General features: G+C 44.4%; 1 protein-coding gene across 1 annotated transcript in view; it reads left to right on the top strand.

The window, feature by feature from the left end:
• Nucleotides 1-218: 218 nt before the first annotated feature.
• LOC138292728 (cytochrome P450 2D15-like) overlaps nucleotides 219-24,832 on the top strand; it is a 214,649-nt gene continuing 190,035 nt past the window's right edge. Inside the window, exon 1 of the mRNA XM_069231466.1 lies at nucleotides 219-762. Within this exon, the coding sequence (XP_069087567.1) occupies nucleotides 553-762 (210 nt within the window). The 5' untranslated portion in view covers nucleotides 219-552. The remainder of the gene's footprint in view (nucleotides 763-24,832) is intronic.

The following is a 24,832-nucleotide window of genomic DNA, read 5'->3' as shown; positions in this document are numbered from 1 at the left end:
GCCCATTTACACTATCGAACCTCATTCCTTTTGTGGCCAATGAGAAGGGAAGGTCGTCTGCCCAACAGATTACGTCTGAAGTCCGCACAAACAGATAGATTAAAAAAAAACAGAAGAGAGAGAGAGAAAAGAGCTCATCAGAGTGACAGATGAACGTGGCGTGGGAATGGGAGGAGACAGTACTGGAGAGAGATTGAGCTGATAGGCAGAAATTCTATGTAATTGGGCGGAGCTAGTAAAAGAGGCAAGGAGAAGAGGTAGAAATGTGGAAGTGAGGTAAAGAGGAAAGAGATTAAGCAGGAACTGCAAAAGGAAACTTTGAGAAAGAGAGAATCAAAGAGAGTGAAGCGCAGGGAAACAAGAACATATAGAGGGAGAGAAGCCCCACTGGTGAAAACCAGCAAGAAACAGGGATTCGATAGTAGACTGTATCGGTATTTTGGCGCTTTACCAATTGTAATAAATAAGCACTGCAATTTCACACACAGAACGAGGAGGGTGGAACGAAGAAACAGAAAGAGAATTTTTGGTAGCGATTAAGGGATAGCAAGCATGAGTCTGCTCTCAGCGCCCTGGTCCCTCCTGCCCTCGGGTACCTTCCTGACGATGCTGGTTCTCTTCTTCACCGTCTTTGCTCTGTTTTATGACTTCATGAAGCGCCGGAGGAGTTGTAGCCGCTACCCGCCCGGACCAACCTCCCTGCCCTTCCTTGGGAACATTCTGCAGGCGGATTTCAAAAATCTCCCCAAATACTTTGCACAGGTAAGTCTGTCGGCAGAGAACCGCTTTCAGGCAAAGCCTTCTGGCTGTATGTGTTGCTTAGTGAAGGGTAGGGACCATATATTACAATAAATTATAGGATGAAGGTGATATGATGCGCGTTTTCCCTGGTAATTTGTAGGTGTTTTCTGACTTTAGACATCCTCGTAATAAGAAAATGTTATCACCATGCCTGTATTCACGCGTCACAAGCTCGTCGTGACGTCACAATGACTGCCAAGAATGGATAAAAAGTGCAGGATCAAGTACAGCTAAGCTGCGAGGGAAGAAGAGAGCTAAGCAGCTGCCAGAAAACAGCGCCTGTTTACCCCAGTCAGAATCCGTGTAATATATAAAATAAAATCCCCATCTGTTGCTGGAGCATAAGTTTGGTACAACTGCCCAAACATCACCTCCACTCACAAATTCCGAGGGAAGGATGGCGGTTGTTCCGAAATCTGCTGTGTGGATTGACCATGAGAAAAACCGCAGCGGTCTGGGTCTGACGTAACAACGTTGCACAAAGGTATTTAATGAAGAGCGAGTATTGGGCAAAAGACTGAGAAACCATGGAGGACAGTGCCATAAAAGCAAGTGGCTCCATGCCAGTTGTGACTCTTTTGGCTAGTACTGGCTACTTCTACGCAATGGTATATTGCATTCTGGGGCGTATTGTTTCGTTTCATAGGCTAAAAATAAGAGCAATGTCTAGGCGAAGGTGTAACCCGTGACATTAATACTTAGCACCTTTAGAACATGGATATTTGGAAAAGAAGGAGAGACAGTTAGGGGCAGAGGGTGAAGCATGATTAATGTATTTATGAATGAAGGATTGGGATATTTTTAATAATGAAAGGGACAATAGCATATTGGAGACCTAGAAGTATGAAGAATAAATAAGGCATTCTGGATGAAACGTAGAAAGCTATGTATTACAAGGAATGTAGGTCCCCAAATCATATATTATAAATATTTTGTAAGTCACGTTCGAGTTCTGTTACCCAATTTTTATACTTCTTTAGCGCCGCATTTGCGTCGTTTTTTGACGCAAAATCGGCGCAAACTTACAAAATACCATTGGGGCATATTTATACTCCGTTTGCGCCGAATTTGCGTCGTTTTTTTCGACGCAAATTTGACGCAAAACTAACTCCATATTTATACTTTGGCGTTAGACGTGTCTAGCGCCAAAGTTCATGGAGTTAGCGTCATTTTTTGGCGTGAACACCTCCCTTGCGTTAATGATATGCAAGGGAGGCGTTCCCGTCTTAAAAAATGACTCCGAGGCATGTGCGTGGTATTTATACTCCCGGGCAAAAATGACGCCCGGGAGTGGGCGGGGCAAAAAACCCCGCATTTGCGCCTCTTTTTAACGCCTGGGTCAGGGCAGGCGTTAAGGGACCTGTGGGCTCAGAATGAGCCCAGAGGTGCCCTCCCCTGCCCCCAGGGACACCCCCTGCCACCCTTGCCCACCCCAGGAGGACACCCAAGGATGGAGGGACCCATCCCAGGGAAGAAAAGGTAAGTTGGGGTAAGTATTTTTTTTAATTTTCTTTTTTGGCATAGGGGGGCCTGATTTGTGCCCCCCTACATGCCACTATGCCCAATGACCATGCCCAGGGGACATAAGTCCCCTGGGCATGGCCATTGGGCAAGGGGGCATGACTCCTGTCTTTGCTAAGACAGGAGTCATGTTGATGGGGGATGGGCGTCGAAAAAAAATGGCGCAAATCGGGTTAAGACGATTTTTTTGCCTCGACCTGACTTGCCCCATTTTTTAGACGCCCATACGCCATTTTCCCCTACGCCGGCGCTGCCTGGTGTACGTGTTTTTTTTTCACGCACACCAGGCAGCGCCGGGCATGGCGCTTCAGAATGGCGTTAGCAGGTGCTAATTTTTTTGACGCTAAACTGCGTTAGCGCAGATTAGCGTCAAAAAGTATAAATACGGGCCCATTGTATTTTCTAAGTTTGCGCCGATTTAGCGTCAAAAAACGACGCAAAAGCGGCGCTAAAAAAGTATAAATATGGCCCCTAATGAAGAGCGAGTATTGGGCAAAAGACAGAGAAACCATGGAGGACAGTGCCATAAAAGCAAGTGGCTCCATGCCAGTTGTGACTCTTTTGGCTAGTACTGGCTACTTCTAAGCAATGGTATATTGCATTCTGGGGCGTATTGTTTCGTTTCATAGGCTAAAAATAAGAGCACGTTCTAGGCGAAGGTGTAACCCGTGACATTAATACTTAGCACCTTTAGAACATGGATATTTGGAAAAGAAGGAGAGACAGTCAGGGGCAGAGGGTGAAGCATGACTAATGTATTTATGAATGAAGGATTGGGATATTTTTAATAATGAAAGGGAAAATAGCATATTGGAGACCTAGAAGTATGAAGAATAAATAAGGCATTCTGGATGAAACGTAGAAAGCTATGTATTACAAGGAATGTAGGTCTCCAAATCATATATTATAAATATTTTGTAAGTCACGTTCGAGTTCTGTTACCCAATAAATGTGCACAGCTTACGACCTCGTGCCTTTACTTGGGCACAGAACTTATCAATGACGTGCATTACCCTATAGCATGTCCTGGGATACTCTGGGCCTGATTTAAGGAAAGAGGCGCTACACCCAGTGCAGCAACACTTTTCTTGCGCCCCTTAGCGCCCCCCTAACGCCACTATGTGTGCACCGTATGGCGCACCATGATGGTAGTTAGGGAACTAGTGTCAACATTTTTGACACTAGTACGAAGCTTTGCAGGGTTAGAGTAAAAACTGTTGACACTAATCCTGCAAAGCCCATTGAGGCCCATTGTAAACAATGGTGTGCTTCCTTTTAACGCCTGCCTTGAGCAGGCATTAAAAGTGCTGAAAAAAATGGTGTAAAGCAATCTGTTAGATTTTGTTGCACATGGGGAACGCCCCCTTTGCATACATTATGTCTGGCACAGGCATAATATAGCGCAAAGGGTTACTAGTGGCTACATATAGGCGACTAAATAACACGTGACAGTAACTATGCACCAGAGTGTTTCTAAATGCGAGTCATGGTCGCTCACAGGGCACCAGACGCATAGGGCAGTGCTCAGAGCCCTGTTAGGATGAGTAGGACATGCAAATGTTTGTTAAAGTAGCCACATGCCATGATATTAGGAGTGGTACACAGCATGCTTATTCGGAAAAAAGGTAAATGAAGCATGAAGCATTTACTGCCAGCCAGTGGTACTGGAACTGTTGTTGGTCTGGCTAGAGATAAGTTTATCTTTTTTGCCGATCTGATGCACCAAGCAGAATACATAGAAGGGCTTTGAGTATTGATTCAAGCAGTTTTGCTTTTTCACTGATGGGGGGATACAAAATTATTCATTTTCAGGAGCATAATATTGACCTCTTAGAGGAATGCTGGGCCCAGTGCCCCCCGAGATGTTGATGAGGATCCTGTTTGTGTCTTGTTTTTGTTCTCCAAGCTTATGCAGCAGCCTGCAGAATGATTCAGCAAAAACAGTTTGCGCGCACTTGTGCCTGTCTGGGGTTTTCAGTTGCTACCAGTTTAAAGACAAACTTATTGCCTTTGCTTATGCTTATTGACTATGGGGTTTAAAATGTTAACCAGCCATCAAAGGCCCGAAGTCTTGTCAGACACGGGGTTGCTGCAGCAGCTCCTAACAATTATTTATGTATTTCTTGGTCGCACTTTTAACAAAGGTAATTTTCGAGCAAGGAGCCCAAAGAGGGCAGAACAACAAGGAAGGACTAGGAGAACAAATTCTTTTTTTAAGGTCGGCTTTATTTGATCAGAATGTAAGAGGCAACTCATTTTCAAGGACAAAGTGTTCCCCTTGGATCAGTTCCTGTTCCTATAATACTAATCTGTGAACTTCTGAAGCAGCAATGTTGAGCCCAAACCTACCCTGTTTAATTAGTTCTTCTAAAGTGTCACTTTATTATTGCCTGGTTAACACAAACCATTGCAACAGCACATTAACCACCAAACGTAGAGAAATGTTCGACCTCAAAGCTATTCCAGTTTATGGTGTATCTTTTTAATTAATAAAAACATCTAAATTAACAGTGTAGCTAGACTCACCCTTATTGTCGATTAAGCAGAGGCTCACTGCAAGCACAATAGCTCTTAAACCTAACAAGAAAATCGCAACTCCACAGGAATACTTCCAAAAATCTTTTTATATATGACTTTGTACGAACTGTAAAATGATCATTTTAATACAAAGTCAGCTCTGCAGTAATTGGTTTAATCTTAATTGGTCTTTCTAGAACTTCTGCTCTCTGGTCACATGGTCTCTTGTGGCCACTGCTCATATAAAACTTCAAAGCAGTATGTCATTTGATAATCTGCTAAATCTAGTTAAGAATCTGGGTTAGTGTCCTCTGTCTAGATTGGATTGCTATAAGAGGTTAATCAGACCGACATCCATATGCCTACATTTATTTGGTGAAGCTGAAGTACATATTGACTGCATAGTAATGATCTGATTAGTAGTTTGGCAGTCAGGGTACTCCATCACAAACCTGGAAGAGTAACCTGACCGTCAAACCGTTGATCCATCCGCTGTATTTTGAAGCAGGTGGACTGTAGGGTTTCTTACGTCAGTCCGCCTGCTGGCTCCGCCATTTGAAAGCGTACACCAACACCCTGATGGAGTAGGGGCTGTCTGTGTAAGAAAATCAGACTGCACCCCAGGAGCGTCTGCTGCAAATCTCAAGTGTGTGTGGGGGGGAGGGGGGAGCATATATAAAAATAAAAGGTAAACTTACTTTTCCTGACACTGCCGGCCACCTCGCCCTCCTCTTCTGGTGGTGTCCCAGCAGTCCCTGGGACACCAGCACAGGCTACCCCCAATAATCCTAGCACTGCTCTCATGCTATATCTAGCATGAGAGCAGCATCAGGATTGGTCTGAACTGCTCTGGCGTCTGTGGAGTTTCTCCAAACCGGCTGTGTAACACAGCCAGGTTGGAGACACCTAAGTGCACATGTCAGTTTGGCCGGCCTAAGATGGCCAGCCAAACTAACATGCGCACTAAGTGCACTCCACACTTCCCCTTCCCGTGGCCCAGTGCCACCCACCCCTCCCTTCACACGTTGGCTCAGCTGAGCCAGGAGCTGAAAAATAAAACAAAATATTGTTTTATTTCTCAGCTGCTGGCTCTTTGCCAGTAGGGCAACAACCCCCACTGCTGCACCCGCCTCCTCCCCACAAACACAGTGAGAGAGGAGGGAGTGAATTTTTTTTTCTGTTCAGGACTGTCAGTGTTAAAGAGCACAAAACATACCTACGACCCCCAAAACCTGGGAGAAACCTCCAGGTGTTAGTTTTATTTATATTTTTTATTTAAAAAAAAACAACGTCCTCTTCAGGAGTTTGTTGTTGGAAAACAAAAACGATTAATGGTGAAGGTGATAAACAGCCACCTGTAACATGGCACCCACTCTCAAAATTTTCAGTGGCAGCAGATTCTGTGAAGGCACATAGATTACAGCACGGCTGGCTCATAATATGGTAGGGAGTCAGAGTGGCAGCTTTAGTGTCCTTTGCCACCCTAAAGGATGACGAGCAAGTGGCCAAACTATGAATCAGCCTCTAGGACATCATGCAAATAAAATCATGTTCTTAAAACAATAATAATAACTACAACATTACAAATATTTTTTAAAAAATACCACTAGACTCTGTAGCAGGAACGCAGTAAGCAAAGGTGAAAATTGATTTACATTTCCTGATTGAAAAAAATGCTGCTAGCAACTTTATTACCTTTAAAAGTTGTCAAATTGTGAAAGTAGTTCCACAGCATGAAATGTTCCCTTTCAACAAATACAATATCAATTTACAAAAGGCCGCTTGGCACACACAACCTTCAGTGGCATGCCCTCCCCTTCCATCAGCAATAACATTATCCAAACCAACAAAGGTCAAGGTTATGCATGTAATGGTGGCATGCCATTGCGCAGTGAGCCTTTCACAGATGACTGTTGCACAAACAATGCATGCGCCAAGAGTCCAGTAAAAAAATAACATTCTGCACCAGTCAGTCAGTGCCTATGCCTGTCCATGACTGGAGCAAAATTCCAAAGCCAGATCCTTACTATAAAGTCTCACCCTCTTGAGATTAAAAACTCCCACCCTCTTCAAACCTACTTGTCACTTTAAACATGACTGTAGGAAATCAGGCTTTAGTGCAAAGTCACCCTGGATTTTTCACCTTTGTCTGGACACTAGTTTTGATGTTTTTTTGTTTTAACTTTGTGCACTTTACCCCTGTTAAGCAAGAGCAAAGAGCCTGTGTTTCCCCTTTAAACATGGTTAAATAGGCATATTCCTTTTTGACACATTTATCCTGCCTATAAGCCCCAAGATTATGGTGTAGAAAATGAACCCAGGGCCTGGAAGTTAAAAGGCACCTGTGGACGGCAGCACCTGATGTTCCATCAACCATGGCCTCAAGCCGACCATTGTAGCCTGTTCACTGCACTGTAAAACCTGGAGTTCATCCTGTCGAAAGAACCCTTTTTAACATGCCATTTTAAATAATAATACATCACTGCTATGTAGGCCATGCTGCCCAAAAGGTAGGGTACATGGTATTTAAAAGTGGGAAGTGTAGTAAAGTAATGTCAGCATGTGCTTACAATGACCAGGCCCGAAAAGGTATTTTCACCGCAGGCTGTCATATACAGAAAAACAGAGTACAGATTAAAATATTAATATTGCTATCTTGGATTTGGGACCAGAAAAATAAGGAAGCCACTATTTTTAATATTTATTAAAGATCCAATTCTATGGTGAATTCGGATGTTTAATAAGTATTTAGGAAAAGTAACTTCTAGAAAGTTACTGTTACCTTAACTGAAGCAGCTGGTAATTATTTTACATTAGCTCTCCAGAAGCTACCCATTGTGCACTCAGCCAGCAAAGAGGTTTTGAAATTTCTTCCATGAGCCACACAATAAACCATTTTGATTGACAGGCCGACCTACATGGGCAGGGATGATTCCTCTGAGCTAACCTGGATCTTTAGAGAGAGGGCTACATCCCCTCCTGTTGGCACAACAGTCTCAAGTCCTGACTGAAAAGTCTATATGAGGCATATGTTATATTTTGTACCCTTGAAGGAGATCAAATATAACTAGATCACAATTCTTGTTGCTGGGAGACTCTGCTTTGTCCTACCAGACTTCTGCATCTGCATCATATTTTGTGTGCCCAGGACCTGCTGTAAACTGAATGTTAGTGTTGGATGTATTTTTCCAAGTACATTCCCTTACATGCCCCAACTCCTAGAGCCCGACTTTAGTGTGGGTATAGACTTTGATTATCTTGGAATTGCCCTGACACATTTCTTTTTGGGCTTGTTTGCAGTAAGGCAAATAGGCGATACTGAAAAGTAAGTAGGCCAGAGCTTGGAAACAGTTACCTCATTGGTGGAGGAGTGCCTTGGAGTCACCCCACCCACTAGTTAGTGCATATCATAAATGTGGCACCCCAAGGCACTTTCCTCAGAAAACATTTTGTACCTGCAGAATATCAGAAGAGGACTGAACCTGCTAGCTGCAACCTGACAGAAACCCCAAAGTATTGGACCTGCTCCCTTTTGTACCCAGGACAAAGAAATGGACTCAAAGGATCGGTTGGCTGACCTCCTGTGTGGCAACAGGGACACAACGAGCTGCAAGAATACTTTTTCCTGAAGTGCCCATATGACCAGTGGAAACTGGATCTGGATTGATCTTGCTGTTGGTTTCTGTCTGACACTCTGAAAACATCTAAGGGCCTTACCCTAAGGTCCTGGAGACCTTAGAAGTGTACTCCTGTGGTTGTCTGGGCACACAAAGAAAGTTTGGAATGTTTTGAAAACGTTTCCTCCAGAGATCCAATGTTTCAGTGAGACCCTCTGGGAAAAGTATTGTATCAGGGGTTCCATTGCATTGGATTGAAACTCATTTTCATTCGGCATGGAGATCTCTCACTTCTGAAAACAACAACAATCCCATTCTGAGTTGGGGCTTACAAATTTTTCAGCAAGAGGTCTCAAACGATCCAGCGCCTCAGCTGGATCAATCTGCGTCAGGTATATGGCATTTCGTTGTAAACCAGTGACTACAGTTTCAGTGATGTTCTGTGCACAAAGGTATTTTCTTCCAAAAAAGCTAATAAGTCCCTTTCCGACGTGGGACTTGTTGTAAAGAACCCCTTGTTAGATGGTCAACCCCCACTTTTTGCTACTGGATGCTCTTGAATTTGATCTGTTAGTGCACCGAGGCCTGCTAAACAGACCTCAGTGCCCATGCTCTTTCCCTTAAACTGCATGTTTAATTGCATAGACCAACTGGCAAAGTCTTACCACCCCTGTAAGCCTTAGTAAATGGTGCCAGTGATATCCAGGGCAGGGATGGTAAATGGGTCAGCAGGGCTGCAGCACTGATTGTGCCACCCTGCTTGACCCAAGTAAAAGTGAGCCTGCAGAGCTGCCATGTCAGCCTGCAGGAGCATCTGGCCTGCTCAAGGTGGCTGCCTACACCAAGTGCAGGAAGAGTACATGCACTGCCCATACCATGGGTCAGACCCCCCTTAGACATGCCTCCTATATCCCAGGAGGCAGGGTGCGCCATGCCATGAGTGTAGAAATGTATGCAGGAGCATATATGCTCCTGTGGTAGCATTTTAAACTTAATATCACCGCAAGTGACTGGTCCATTGGATAACATGGTATGACAATCAGACAGTTCCCAGCTCTCCTTGTGCCCAGGATTATCTAGCATGTGCCCAGGTGGCACCCTTAGAGGATGGCCACCATAGTACCAGCTCTCTACTGTCTTGGCGGGCTTCCCCAAGTGTTTTGCAGCAAGCCAGGTGTCTGCCCTCCTGCTGGGTGAGCTAGCACATCCACAGGATGGAGACAAAAGGCCTGAGTAGAAAGCAGGTCACACCTCCTCCCCCAGGATGGACAGTGTTTACTGTATGCTAACAAAAAAGGGGGAGAAGGAAGATTTGATGGGACTGGGTCTATCCTCCTTAGAACTTTGGTAACTGTACAAAAAGGCCCAGTCCGAAGGGAATTCCAAAGGGAGAGGTCAAGTTTTTTTGTATGAAAAAAACTCACCCACCAGGGTTACCCTTGGGTGGCATGCTTCATCACTGGGTTTCCTCCCATTCTGCTACAGTACGAGACATGCTGCGACCGACGGAATACGTGGGAGCACTGATGGTTTCAACAATGTGAATGCTAAAAGGGATAGGAGTTAAAAATACTGCACTCTGGATGGTATTACTAATTTAATATGTCTCACAGGGGTGGTATGGTTAAAAAGGGGTGTTGGAGGTGGGGTATGTTATGTACCTTACCTCCTAAGTGGTCTACATGTTTTGGAGTCTACCCCTAGACTCCTCATCAGGACCAAGGTGAACTCCTTAGTGTCACTCATTTTACACCTACCACTTATGAAAGCACTATTACTACATGCTCTGTGGTGTGGTTTAATATGTACAGCTAAAATGAAAAAATACCCATTGGTATCGATGTTCTGCTGGACAAACTTCTAGTGTCTACGCTATTTGCCTCTTAGATCCTCCGGGAGGGGTGTGTGCTTGTAGTCACACATTCATCCAAGCAACATTCCAGCTTGCAGCCTAACACGATTCAGACCCTGGTGATGCTACTTTATCATTCTGAACGTATTGCTCCTTCTCATTTTCTTGCCCTACATTTTACATTTTTCAGGCTTTTAGGGGCTTTGGTGCTTTTGAAGTGAATATGGTGCTGACACCTTCATTGTAACAGATACCCACTACCTTAAATGCATAACCCCTTAAATCTCTGGCGCCATTTCATGTGCCCCTCTAAATCTTGCATGGAAAATATTATTATCTTTGTAGTTACTAACTGGGGTATATTTCTCAGTCTGGTGGGCCTTTTTCCCACTAAATGCTAAATGGCTAAGCATGGAAATCCATGGAAATTCACAGGAATATGTAATACAATACCTCCTGAACTGGGGCAGTTGAGTTTCCAAAATAATTAGTACTATTGAACATATATCAAATTACCTTTAATTGAACAAAAAAAATCATGTTACGCCTGGAGCCATTTGTGCTAGAACTGCCCCAACCGTATGCACAGCTATGTACTCTAGCTTCAAGGAACCTGGAAGAAGTTATAAGCGCACATTCCAAGGCGATTTAGATCTCTCTGACCATAATGCAAACATGACAGGTAATAATTTTCAGAAAACTATATGCTTTGTTTCTCAGTTAACCAAAGGACACCTTAAAGTATATTTGTATAATGTGCTCTCAATTAAATATAGAATTTTGGGTACCCTTGGTGCTCACTCTGGCATTATCCCTGAGGTTCTCAGTTTCTAACACTGGCGTCCCTCTTGGAACAGAGAGCAGCAGATGGATTTAGTAGCTGTCTTTACTGTCTGTACTAACCTCGGTCATCTCTCACTATCTACCCAACCCTGTCAGCTTTACAGCAGACAGATTTTCAAGAACAATTGACATTTTCTATGTAACAGCGTCCTTAGAATTGGGTCGTGCTTAAGCGTCTGGGTTTGGGAAGCTTTGCTTGTTCCGGAGGTTCGTGGTTTATCAGGCTGTACCTGTAAACTAGTAAATATATCAGACAAAAGATTCTTGAGCAGGATGTTGGCATGGTGCCCAGGAACTTCAATGTTCAAGTTTAACTTGGAATTGAGAATAAATGCTGTTCGCAAAATGTATGTTCCTAACTATTTATTTTATGGATGGGGCTTTGAACCAACATTTGTGAAGTACTTTCTTGTGACACTTTCAAGAGTTTATAACGCTGGTTCCTGCCCAAGGTCGGACAGGCCATCAGGGCAATCAAGCAGTCTCCGATGGACTGGTCTGACCGATTCGTATGTGCGCCAGTGTTTTATGAGTTTGTGGGCCGGTTTTATGGCCATGTGGGACAGTTTTTATTGTCCATTTCCCTGATATTACCACAAGCGTTGCCTGCAGCAAACACAAATGCATACAGTCTCCCATACTTGCAAAACACCTCAGCCTCGTGTCCTTGCAAGTTACAAAATGGGCTGATTTGCAAATGTGGGACAATATTTTAGCTATCTGGTTCGCTAATGGGGGACACTTTTATTTTGGTTCCCAGGTATACTTTTGTCCCAGTCCTATCCTGGGTTGGCACTGTATTCTTTTTAGATGTGAGAATGAGGTCTGGTGATTTAATGTTCGTCTTTCATTGCTGATGTTTTTTTAAACAACAGTTAGTGAGAAAGATGTACACACAACTTGTAATTTAGCACAAAAGGTAAAGATAATCTCGACCGTCATGTGCAGGTATGGAGCATTTCAGGCAACTTGGTCACCCATCATTGACTATGTATTGGGCCACAATGTTTGGATCTCACAAAGTTGGTAGACTGTTGTGCTACTTGGTGTTAGGGCCTTGCACGTGAAATGGTACACTAGATCATAGACTCTCACCATCATGTCAAACTGTTATAAGCCCATTGCTGCAATATATGGCACAGTGGCCCAACTCTCCAGCTATTGTGCTCCTCTGCTAATTCCCATTACTACTTATTTTTGTGATTTGAATGAATATATTTTACTTCTCGAAAATTCTACTAATATGAGAACTCTCTCAAATTGGACTGTGTTTTCACACTTATGGACACTCCAATTTTTTTTGACCACCAAGGGCCGTATTTATACTCTGGTTGCGCCGAATTTGCGTCGTTTTTTTCGACGCAAATTCGACGCTAAACTAACGCCAACTAACGCCATATTTATACTATGGCGTTAGACGCTTCGGGCGCCAAAGTGCCCGGAGTGTGCGTCATTTTTTAGCGTGAACCCCTTCCTTGCGTTAATGATATGCAAGGGAGGCGTTCCCGTCTTAAAAAATGACTCCCAGGCCTTTACGTGGTATTTATACTCCCGGGCAAAAATGACGCCCGGGAGTGGGCGTGGCCAAAAATGGCGCATTTGCGCCGCTTTTTAACGCCTGGGTCAGGCATGGCGTTAAGGGACAAGTGGGCTCAAAATGAGCCCAGAGTGCCCTCCCCTGCCCCCAGGGACCCCCCCTGCCACCCTTGCCCACCCCAGGAGGACACCCAAGGACGGAGGGACCCATCCCATGGACATTAAGGTAAGTTCAGGTAAGTATTTTTTATTTTATTTTTGTGGCATAGGGGGGCCTGATTTGTGCCCCCCTACATGCCACTATGCCCAATGACCATGCCCAGGGGACAGAAGTCCCCTGGGCATGGCCATTGGGCAAGGGGGCATGACTCCTATCTTTACAATGATAGGAGTCATGTTGATGGGGGATGGGCGTCGAAAAAAAATGGCGCAAGTCGGGTTACGACGATTTTTTCGACGTAACCTGACTTGCCCCATTTTAAGACGCCCATACGCCATTTTCCCCCTACGCCGGCGCTGTCTGGTGTACGTGGTTTTTTTCCACGCAAACCAGGCAGCGCCGGTCTGCTTGCGCCGGCTAACGCCATTCCATAAATACGGCGCCCGCATGGCGCTTCAGAATGGCGTTAGACGGCGCTAAATTTTTTGACGCTAAACTGCGTTAGCGCAGTTTAGCGTCAAAAAGTATAAATATGGCCCCAAATGTCTACTGAGGGCTTCAGAGGTGAGTTTCTGTTTGGCAGATGTATGCACCCTGACCAAACAGGAACCCCAATCCTAATCAAGAAATGCCACAAATACATCCTAAGTTAGCCTGTGCTCACTCACTGGTAGCTTGGCAAGGAGCAGTCAGGCTTAACTTACGAGGCAATGTGTTAAGTATTTGTGCAACACTTCAGAGAGTAAAACAGTGAAAAAAACACACAAAAAGATATCAAATCTGGTTAGAAAAATAGAGCTTAATTTAATGAGCAAAACAACACAAATTCAATAAGTAAAAGTCGAGATATGAATAAACTTAGTTGTAGTGCTTAGAAGCATAAAGTGCCAACCAGGGCTAGCTGGTCATGCTAGACCAGGTCAAATCTGAAAAGTCAGGCCGTTCGCGATGGAGCATGGGACATATACAGGGACCAGTCTTAGCCCGCTAAAACAGTACCACGGTTTAGAGTTGCGTCAACGTCAATAACAAGATGTGACGAGCAAAGCAAATGATGCATTGGAGTCGATCCCAAAGATGTGGACGATGCATTAGCTCTGAGCAGCACAAAGTCTGGGATGTGTCATGGATGGAGGCTATGGATTGTTCAATAAGCAATGCAGTGTTCTCAATCCTCTCAGCGAAGCATCAACATTGTTAGAAATGCTCCGTTCTGAACAGTGCATCTGCATCAATGCATTGATTTTGGACTGAAGCAGCACTTTATACCCTCTGCTGAGAGCCCGGGACTGGATTGGCACCACTTGATACGGTAAGGATGTCAGATGGCAGAGTCAAGGTGCTGTGGGTAATGAGTTGAACGTCTTTTGTGTCTTTGAGACTTTAGAAGAACAGTAGGCAAGCTAGCAAGCCCTTGGAGTCACTCTGGTTCTGGGTTCAAGTGTTGTGGGTCCAGTCCTTCTCACCAAGGCAAGAAGAGCAGCAGGGAGCAGGTCAGCACAAGAAAGCAGTTCTTCCTGAGCAGCAGTCTCGCAGAGTAACAGTCCTTGTAGCAGCAGATCAGTTCTTCCTAGCAGAGTATCCACAGGCCCAGAAGTGTACTGAATTGGTAGGCTCAAAGTCAAAAGTCCAGTTCTTATACCCAGTGGTGCCTTTGAAGTGGGGAGACTTCAAAGAAGGCCTTTGAAGTGCACAGAAGTCCTCCCTTCCTGCCTTGGCTCCAGACTCCCTACAGAGGGGCATGCAGTCCTTTGTGTAGGGTCAGGACTCAGCCTGTTCAGGTGTAAGTGTGAGACTGTGGTCAGTTCCTCCTTCCCATCCTGCCCAGGATGGTCCAACCGGATGTTGATGGCCCATCAATCACACCAAAACTCCTTTTGTGTGTGGCTGTGTAGAGGACATGCACAAGCCCAGCTGTCATTCCACCCCTGACTTGTATTGGAGACAGGCTAAAGGCACACAGGGCTAATAGCAGGAAAATACCAACTTTCTAAAAGTGGCATTTTCAAAATTATAGCACTAAATCTGACCTTACCATTAAAGAGGATTTATCATTACTATTCCATAGGTACTAAACATGACAGGTTTATCCCCTCCCAATCAGGAATTACAGCTCCTTAGATATAATTAGGAATCCCCAATGTTATCCGATGAGAGGGGTAGGCCTCACAGCAGTGAAAAACAAATTTGGGAGTTCTTTATTACCAGGACATATAGAACTTAGAAGTCTATGCCCTGCCTTTTACTTACACAGCACCCTGCCCTATGGGCTACCTAGGACCTACCTAGGACCTACCTCAGTGGTGACTTATATGTAATGAAAGGAGAAATTAAGGCTTGGCAAGGGGATTTAAGTGCCAAGGCGACATGGCAGTGTAACACTGCCTTCAGGCTGCAATTGCAGGCCTGGGGCATGTTTTATAGTCCTACTTAAATGGGTAGCGCAAGGAGTGCTGGAGGTCCACTAGAAGTATTTAATTTATAGACTCAGGGAACATGTTATTCACTTTTACTAGGGACTTATAAGTAAATTAAATATGCCAATCAGGTATATGCCCATCAAACCTTGTTTTAGGGAGAGAACACACATACTTTAGCACTGGTGAGCAGCAGCAAAGTGCCCAGAGTCTTAAGGCCAACAACAAGAAATCAGCAAATAAAGTGAGGCAAACACGCAACAAGTTATGGGGAAGACCACTCTAAGGCTTTCAGGTCTACAAAAGTGCATTATCAGTTTTCTTTAAAATGAACTACACATGTAGCTATTTTCTCTTCAGGGAGCCAACAAGTGGGTGGTGCACCAGGAAACATTTTCTCTAGACTAGCCCTTAGCTAGCACTTTAAAAGTGTTTTAATTGTGTTGCATGCATGTGAAGTAGGTTCCTCTGGACTAAACTGAAGACCACATGCACCAAGGTATGCCTTCCCAGGTCTAATTACAGTTGGTGCACATAAAGCTGAGTATTCCTTTTGGACGTATGGCAAAATATCATTTAGAGATCTGAAACATTCTCGTTCACTCCTGTGCTTTGAAATCTGTTTGAAAGGTTATCACGTTTGAATTCCTTTGACCTCTCCTCATTGTGAGGCACCCATTCCTGAATTAGCTATACCTGAAATGATCCTCTTCTTTTTTCACGAGTCTGTTTGAACTACACGTGCACAACCTCTAAGGCTGGGTGTGAATTTCAAGTTACCCAAAACCGGTGTCATAGTGATGGGTAATGCAACAGCCTGGACATCCAGTTTTGGAGGCTTTCATTAAACCAGTGTCATGGAAAAAAGTTAGGAGTCTTAGGTCTGCTCAAATAACCCTAGCATACCTGGTCTGTCAACACTCACAACACAGACATGACAGCCACATGGCAAAAGTTAATACTGTTATTAATCACCAAATTTGTGGAATTTGGGCTAAGGTGTCCAGGTGCATCCATAAGCATGATTGTTCTAGTTGGATTCACTGTTTTTCTGGGTTGTCAAGCACCTACAGAATGATGGGTGTTGCAGTGCATTTCTCTTCACCCTACCATCCAGAGGGAAATTTGGTAGTGGAATGGAAAAACCAGGACTTGCAATTCTTAACAGCTAGGGTACTAGGTTCGGTTCGTAGTTGGATCCATCACTTGTATGGAGTCCAGAGAGCATCAAATAACCTGCTTAAAAGATCTTTGGGAGGTCGTACACACTATGAAGTCCTGTTTGGCATCCTTATGTATGTCCCAGAACTTGATGGTCATGGTGAAGTGGCGGCAGAAACACTGACATTGACATAGATGAACTTGTCACTGTCTTGCAGGAATTACAGAAATTCCCAGATGAGCATTCATCAGCACCTGCCACCATCTTGGGAATGAGAGATTTCACAACAACTACAGGCTGGATTCCAAAAGTTGGGGTGCTAGTTTGAGAAAAGTTACCTATGAAGGAGTTTGGCCCACCAACCAGGCACTGGTGTGGGTTCTTGAAATACACAGTAACAGAACTGTAATCCTACTGCTGCTGCCTGGTTCCAAAGACAGCTGTTTTGTCTCCATTGATTACATCAATTTACATAATGTGGCCAACCCTACACAGTATACCAAAAGTATTCCTGGGTAGTTTCCTTGCCTCTCTCACTACCATTCAGGATATACCTAGACAGGCATTAGGCAACACTGAACTTGTTTCCCAGAAGATGGGGAGGACAGAGAATTAACTTTTGTTGATTCCTGTCACTGCTGCAATGACAAACAATATCCAAAATATTAATCTGTAATTTTCCAATGCAACTCAAATGGATGGAATCATTTATAATGAACCACCTTTGGATACATCTACCAATTCTCTTCCACCAGCACCGGCTCCAATTTTTGCACAGGCTGCTTCTGGTTAGTTTGCCAACATTGGTGATTTTTCTTCAGATTATTCAGCACCAGCTGTTTCACCAGCACATGGGATATGTAAGCCTTTTAACTGGCTCAAACACAATTATTTAGTTCGCCCATGGTACTATTTGTGGTTCATATTGACACTGCCTGCTTCCTTCTATGGATCAGATTTGTTATCCTCCTTTTTTTTTGCCAACACATGGTCACTATCTTCCTGAACGTTCTGCTGTTAAACTGGTGAATTAGGTTTTAAAGCCTTACTTGTCCTTACACAAAGTGCGATGAAACATGTCCCCTGTGAGCATTTCTGCTGCTCCAGTTCATGATGGGATTGTTTAGGATAAAGTACTTCTTGATATGTTTGGGCCTACTGAAATGATTCATATTCCATATGTTTTCACTGACAACTATAAAAGAACATCTTTTTCTCCTTTCTGAAGACATCGACTTGCAAGATTTCTCGTTAGGTCTTTGAAAATCATGCTCTAAAAGATTCTTATATGCAATATAGAATGACATTTGGAAGCTTTGACAAATGGGAGCTGCTGCACGTTTAAGGTAAATAGATAAGGAAAATTAGAAAAAACCTTAGCCATTGTTGATAATGGCATGAACAAATTGGCCACTCGTATATATACTATAAACAACATTGTGTCCTCTGCTATTGACAATATTTAAAATGATACGCCATTTTTACAGCATGGACAAAGCCATCTTAGGTCCTGGAAACACATTAACTCGAAGGAGTTATTTGCTGAATTTTACCTCACATGTAAACAACAGATAATGGCTAAGAAGGAAGCTAGTAACATCATGCTAAATATAGAGATATTAGAAAGTTGCCTTTTACTGTAGCCAAAACACCATCATCAGTGTGGTTAATACAGGGAGTGTTCCCCCTGCCATTATCGAAATTTCAATCACTTCGTGTTTGAAACACTTTCCTGTTGGCAGGTTTGAGCAGTTAGGAAATAACTACATCCACGAGGTGTGGGAGTTGTCCTTTGATTTTAAATGCATGGACAGAGATAAGGAGGTTTTTCTCAGCAGAAGCAAATGTGAAACTTCTGTAAGCCATTCTATGATTTGCAAACAGGTGTAATTGCATGGTGCCTGCAATGCATCTGTAGGAAACGTAGCTTGCTACTTTAAGAGTATTCTGATCCCTTTGATTCATCCAGTGTTTTAGTTACTTTCGAATGAGAGTAACTTGCTGCTGAGTGATCAAGTCTGTTGTGGAATGAGAGCAGGTGTCACATATGTGATTTTTGTTTCTCAAATGATAGTCTGTTGTAGAAATGTGCTTTTCCCTCCCATGCATGAGATAAAAGTAGCAAATAGGAGGCCTCGCTTTGCTTTTTATAATGTCAATTACAATAAGCTGAGCAGACCAAAAGCATTTGTGTTTCAAAAACATATGGTGCTCACATCTGCCTGTGAAACATATGATTTGCAAATGGCAAGATCATCTGCAGAGATATAGTCCCTTTTAAATACAGACTTTCCAAGACACTTCGGTGAATTGATTACTCGCATTTACCATGCACCGTACACCACAGAGATTGTAACCTCTTAAAGACTGTAGGATCTGGATTTGTCAGCACCTTCCAGACTGTGTTTGGAGTTATGCCGCCAGCCATACATTCACTTTTTGGAATGTTTTCAGAGGCTTCCATATTGTTTTAGCATTAATTGCATTTTTTGCTATTGCTATTTTTAATTTACAGTGGCTGCCCAATACCAACTAAGGGGAGTGATGGAGCTCCCAGCAGCACAACTGTGTCGTGAATGCAAGACTTAATATTTTGGTGCAGCACCATTGGAGGAACTTGACAAGAACTATTTATTGTCATTTTGACCAGTATTCTGCTGTGTGCAGGTTGTCCTCCATTGCTTATGGTGCCGTTTCAAACACAACCTGGGAGTGTGTTTTGCTTTGCAACATGTACTTTCTGTGGACATTAATCTGATGATGTTCAGTGAGGATTAATTGAAGGTGTTGTCCCCTGAGATAGCAGTTACTAGGTGATGCCTTCTATGAGCTCTCCCTTTATGGATCCAGTGGCTCCCGGTGCCCCCACATCTGGCACAGCACATAATGCTGCCCCCTCAGCCGTGACTCTGGCTGAGACAACGAATCACGTGTCCTCCTTTCACCTTTTGAAAAAGGCTTTGGTGGTTTATCGTCTGGTGAAGCGGAGTCTATCCTTAATTCTATCTTCACTGATGTGTTTGATGACCTCATGCAGGATTCCTATGTTTTTTCATTGGCAGCTTTTTTACTTGTTTTCACTCAGCCTTGTGTTTTGACCATGTCTGCTTGTCAACATGGACATTTTATCTCTTTAATGTATATATTTTATATAATGCTTGCTTTTAAGTTAGCTGTTTTATATTGTTATTAGCTTAGGTCCTGGACCAGATGCTCCTGTCCCGGCAAGGGGAGCCTGTTTTCCTTAGTGCCTGGATTGAGCACCCTTATTTTAACATTAGGATCGCAGCCTATGCCTTTTTCAGTTAGACACGTTTTATTAATTTCATATTTTTTTTAGCACAGCCAGCCTTTAGCTCATTGTTTTTATATTTTATTCAGCTGACTTATTCTGAGAAGACATAGTTGTTCATGCTGCACATTTTATCAGCCCTTTGAACACATTTCACTTTGTGCCCTCTTCAAGGCTGTCATGTTCGTTAAATGATATTGTAACCAGTAGTGCCACCTCAGGAGTCAGTCCCCAATTCCTAGACACATTAGTACATCAGGCCGGTTCTTAGAACGTTGTAGGATTTATTGTATAAACACCACAAAGGCCTAAACGGGGGCTGAGGGCATTCCAGTCATCGCTGTCTTGGGACGCACAACACTCCATTGACAGCTTCACAGATCCTGGTGCTGTCTCTTCAGCTGCCCAAGAGAATTGCCAACCAGACAACAGGCAGACCCTTGCCAGCCTCTTCAGCCATAGGGTCAGGGTCCCTCCCTTAGATCGGGACAGGCAGAAGGGTAAATATATTTCTCCTCATTACCCCTCTCCTGGGCAGGTGCATATGTTTTGGATCATCCCGGGTTTACCAGTTCTGGTAAATCTGGAAATGAGTCAAAAACAATGGTTACTGCTCATGGAATGCCTTCCTAGGGAAAAGTAAGACAACACAGTGATTTGCTTTGCATTGCTTTACTCCAGATTTATGGAGCCACTCAGGGCCACACAAAGTGGTCTTGCATGGCTTCATAAATCTGACTTACGTTTTGCGTCGCTCTTGCACCACATTGCGTGGGTCAAGAACAACTCAAACTATCTTGTAAATAGGCTCCTTTTTTTAAAGGTCCTGAGAAAAAGGGGAAGGTAAGCCATCAGGAGTAGTTGATCGGGCTATAATAGCCAGCATTTTTAAGAGTTTGGCCGATAGGAATTCTATTGTTCTCAGAAGGCTCAAAAGTTCTAACTTGAAAAAAAATGTGTTTAATGCGCATTTATGTGCAAGTGGAAAAATTATTATCATACAACAAAATTAATAGAAAAACGTTGAAGTGAGACATCTAAATAAAAAAAGACATTCTTCGTCCATATAATACATGATTGATATCAGATTGCCTTCTACAGCACATGAAAAATGTCTTTGCATCTCTCTTATGTGTATTGTCCATTTCCTACAACTCCTTCAGACCCTGTTTGCCCTAGAAGCGTTGTGTTACTTCCCCAAATTTCACAGTATTTCCAAATGGCCCCAATTCTTAGAGCATAGAGTCGTTCTTTGAGCTGGACTAATTTAATTTTTCGTTCCTAAGAAACAAATGAGGGATGTTAGAAATGGGGTTTCTGGTTGGCTAGGGTATGCACCTCAGCCAGGCAGAACTTACCCACTCTAGTCAGGGCAAGGGAGTTACACGTCCAAGATAACCCCTGCTCACCCCCTTGGTAGCTTGGCACGAGCAGTCAGGCTTAACCCGGAGGCAATGCGTAAAGCGTTTGCACAACACACACATACATGTGACGCAATATCCCAACCACAAAGGAAACACAACACCAGATTATATAAAAATACACTGTATTGTACACAACGTAATTATTAGACCAACATCACATAACAGTACTATCCTGCTACCTTAGCAGTTGTCAGAACACGTTACACATTAATTACTCTGCAAACTAGCAGTAGTCACACATAACACACAGGTTACTCAGTATTCTGCAACATAAGCAGTAGTCAGGAAACACGTTATCACATTAGAACACTTGTCATAAGCATATCATAAAACGCCCATAGTAGGAACCTTAGAAAACCTATGGCAAGTTAGGGAAACATATTAGCAAGTCATGCCCATAAAAGGAACATGTGCACACATATGTCAAAGCATCATAGAACAGGTAGGCAATATATCATAATGGCAAAGTCTGTAGAAAGAACTTTAGACTATAATCATATTGGTCCATTTTAAAGTACCTGGGAATGATGAAGCAGGCACCTTCCGTGCCTGAAGACAACTAACGGGGCCCCCGGCGCTCTTCTGCGCAAAACGGGGGCCTCCCTAGACTTAGCAGATAGAGAGGGGCAGCACGCACCCTCTCTGATTCCTTGCCGGGCCCCTTCTGGGACCTGGGATCATTGGGGGGCCCCCTGGGCCTCCACCGGCCCTCTCCAGGGGGGGCCCAAGCCTGGGAAACCTTTAGAGGGAAGGTGAAACGCGGGCACCTCCGGGGACCCGCTAACTCCTGGGGTCTCCCGGGACCTCCGTGGCCCTGCCACTGGGAGACCCCAAGATAAAAGACTCCTGGCCCGCGAGGGGGCCAACAAGAGAGCTGGGGGCCAGGGCGAGCCTCCGGTGAGGCTGCCGCCCGGCCCGGAATAGCAGGAAAGTCCTCCGGGACTCCTGCACGAGAGGGAGAGGCGTCCTCCTCTCCCTCTCCGTCCAGATGACGTTGCGGTCCCAGGTGGGGCCGGCTGGTGCCCCGGGGGCGCTCCACAAAGCGCGCGTCCCCCGGGAGCACGATAGGAGCGTGATAGCTCCTTCTTTCACTTCTCCTAGTGCCCCGGGGGCACTAGAGAGGGCGCAAACCTCGCGCCTGGAATCAGATGCTCTGCCCGGGCGGCGGCGGTGATTTCTTTCAAGGAAATGCGCTGTAGAGAGCGCAAAGGCACTATGAGGCTCCCGGGTTGCAGCGGTGAATTTCCATCCAGCGCTCTTCACAGCGCTAAGACAATTATGCAGCCTGGGCTGCGGCGGTGATTTCCCTGGGCACAAGAAAGGCGCTTTCAAAGCGCTACGACACTCATGCTGCCTGGGCTGCGGCGGTGATCTTCTGCAGCATTTCCATATGAGCGCTTTTCCCCTAAGTGCTAAGGCAATATTAAGAAGATCAGTGCAGGGGTCAGGGGCCACAGCACCCTGCCCCTGGGAACAATAATCAAGGAAAAGGTACAGGGCTGGTGGGCCCAGCTACAGGCCAGCACAAGGGGTGCAGTTGGTGGCAGTTCCTCTTAGTGACCAGGCAGGTCACGGGTCAGCACAGCAGCAGCAGTCCATGGCGGTTTCCTGGTGAGTCCATTCATCAGCGTTCTGTGTCCGGTTTCAAGTTCCAAGAATGTTCAAATTGTGGGGAAAATTCCCCTGTACTTATAGTCCTTTTTTACAGTGTTTTACAATGTTAGGGAGAGGAGGTTCCAGCCAGTTACAACTGGTTCTGGGAGTGCCCCCTCTCTCCTTTCAGCACAGGCTCCAAACATCAGTGGGGGGTTAACGACCCTATTGTGTGAGGCCAGGGCACAGCCTTTACAAATGTAGGTGTGCCCCGCCTCTCCCTTCTCTCAGCCCAGGAAGACTATTCAGCATGCAGATGCACCTAGGTGACACCTCCACCCTCCCTGTGTACAGGCTGTCTGAAAAGTATGCACAAAGCCCCAACTGTCACTCTGCCCAGACGTGGATTGGAGTCAAGCTGCAAAACACCAGAATTATGAGCACAGATAAATGCGCACTCTCTAGAAGTGGCATTTCTGTGATAGTAATACAAAATACACCCACACCAGTAAGCAGTATTTATTTTCACCATCACAACCATACCAAACACGCCTACGCTACCCCTCATAAATCAGACAATACCCCTTACACATAAGGCAGGGCATTTCTAATGCAATCCTATGAGAAGGCAGCACTCACAGCAGTGAGACACCAAGTTAGGCTGTTTGTCACTACCAGGACAGGCCATGCAATATGGCACATGTCCTTCCTTTCTACATACATGGCACCCTGCCCATAGGGCTAGCTAGGGCATACTTTAGGGGTGACTTACATGTAGTAAAAGGGGAGTTCTGGGCCTGGCAAGTAAATTTAGATGCCAGGTCCCTGTGGCAGAAAACTGCGCACACAGGCCCTGCGCTAGCAGGCCTGAGACAGGTTTGAAAGTCTACTTCAGTGGGTGGCGCAAGCAGCGCTGCAGGCCCACTAGTAGTATTTAAGTTACAGGCCCTGGGTATAGAGATACCACTGTACAAGGGACTTATAGGTAAATTAAATATGCCAATTAGGTATAAGCCAATCATACCAACTTTAGATGGGAGAGCACCTGCACTTTAGCACTGGTCAGCAGTGATAAAGTGCTCAGAGTCCTAGAGCCAACAGCGAGAGTTCAGAAAAACCAGGAGGAAGGAGGCAAAAAGACTAGGGATGACCATGCGTATGGCCAAAAGTCCAACAAGGGAGATTAAGTTATTCTCTATTGTTGCAAGATCAGTGGCTTAGCATCTAAGGATGCAATGAAGAAGAGCTGTTTGGATCTTACTGGGAGCTCCAGACAAATAGATATTCCAAACAAGGCCCCAATTGGATCTGGCACAAGAAGTACCTGATGTGACTTGCTAATCCACTGGAAGACCTTGTCCCAAAAACTAGTTAAAAGAGGGCAAAGGAAACAAACATGTAGCCAATCTCCCACATCATGATGACATCTATAGCAATGACGTGGAAATGAAGGGAACATCTTCGTAACCCAAAGCGGTGTATAATGAAGCATCCATTTTGTATAAAAATCCATTCTCTCGAAATTTGCACACCTTTCATCTTAATGGGAGAGTAAATTAAGTTGCTTCCAAGACTGGGGCTCTATAATCCAGCCCATAGCCGTTGTTATTCTATTTAAGGGAGAATTCTTTCATGTAACCCTTGCTGGAGAATTCATTACCAATTCCCGACCCCAGATTGCCCATGCACAAATAGGGCTTGAGTGATTGTGGAGGCCAGTGTTTCAGTTGAGTTGTGTATTAAAGGAAGCATTGAGTGAATGTTGAATGTAGTGGGAGATCTGTAGAAAGGAAAAGATTAAAGAATCTGAAAAGGCTGGATTGCTGGTTTTGAATTGCTCCATTGTTTTCATGTTGCCCGCTATTTTGAAATTTTCAAACTTAAAGAACTCCAAATTCACCCAGTCTTCTATAATTTTCCAAGGCACTTGGAGCTTAAATTCCCCAGATTCCATTAATAAAATTGATGGATGAAAACGGATGAAGTGATAGCAGTGTTGCATTTCAACGCCTCAAGACCATAGAAGGTATTGAAGTTTATATCTGGTGCATTTCGGGAGCCATGGGATTTTAAGAAAACAGGTTAATTGCAAGTTAT

The sequence above is a fragment of the Pleurodeles waltl genome, chromosome 4_2 (genome assembly GCF_031143425.1).
Source record: "Pleurodeles waltl isolate 20211129_DDA chromosome 4_2, aPleWal1.hap1.20221129, whole genome shotgun sequence".
Classification (NCBI taxonomy): Eukaryota; Metazoa; Chordata; class Amphibia; order Caudata; family Salamandridae; genus Pleurodeles; species Pleurodeles waltl.
Note: the sequence above shows the minus strand (reverse complement) of the source record. Positions and strands in the feature narration are given on the sequence as shown.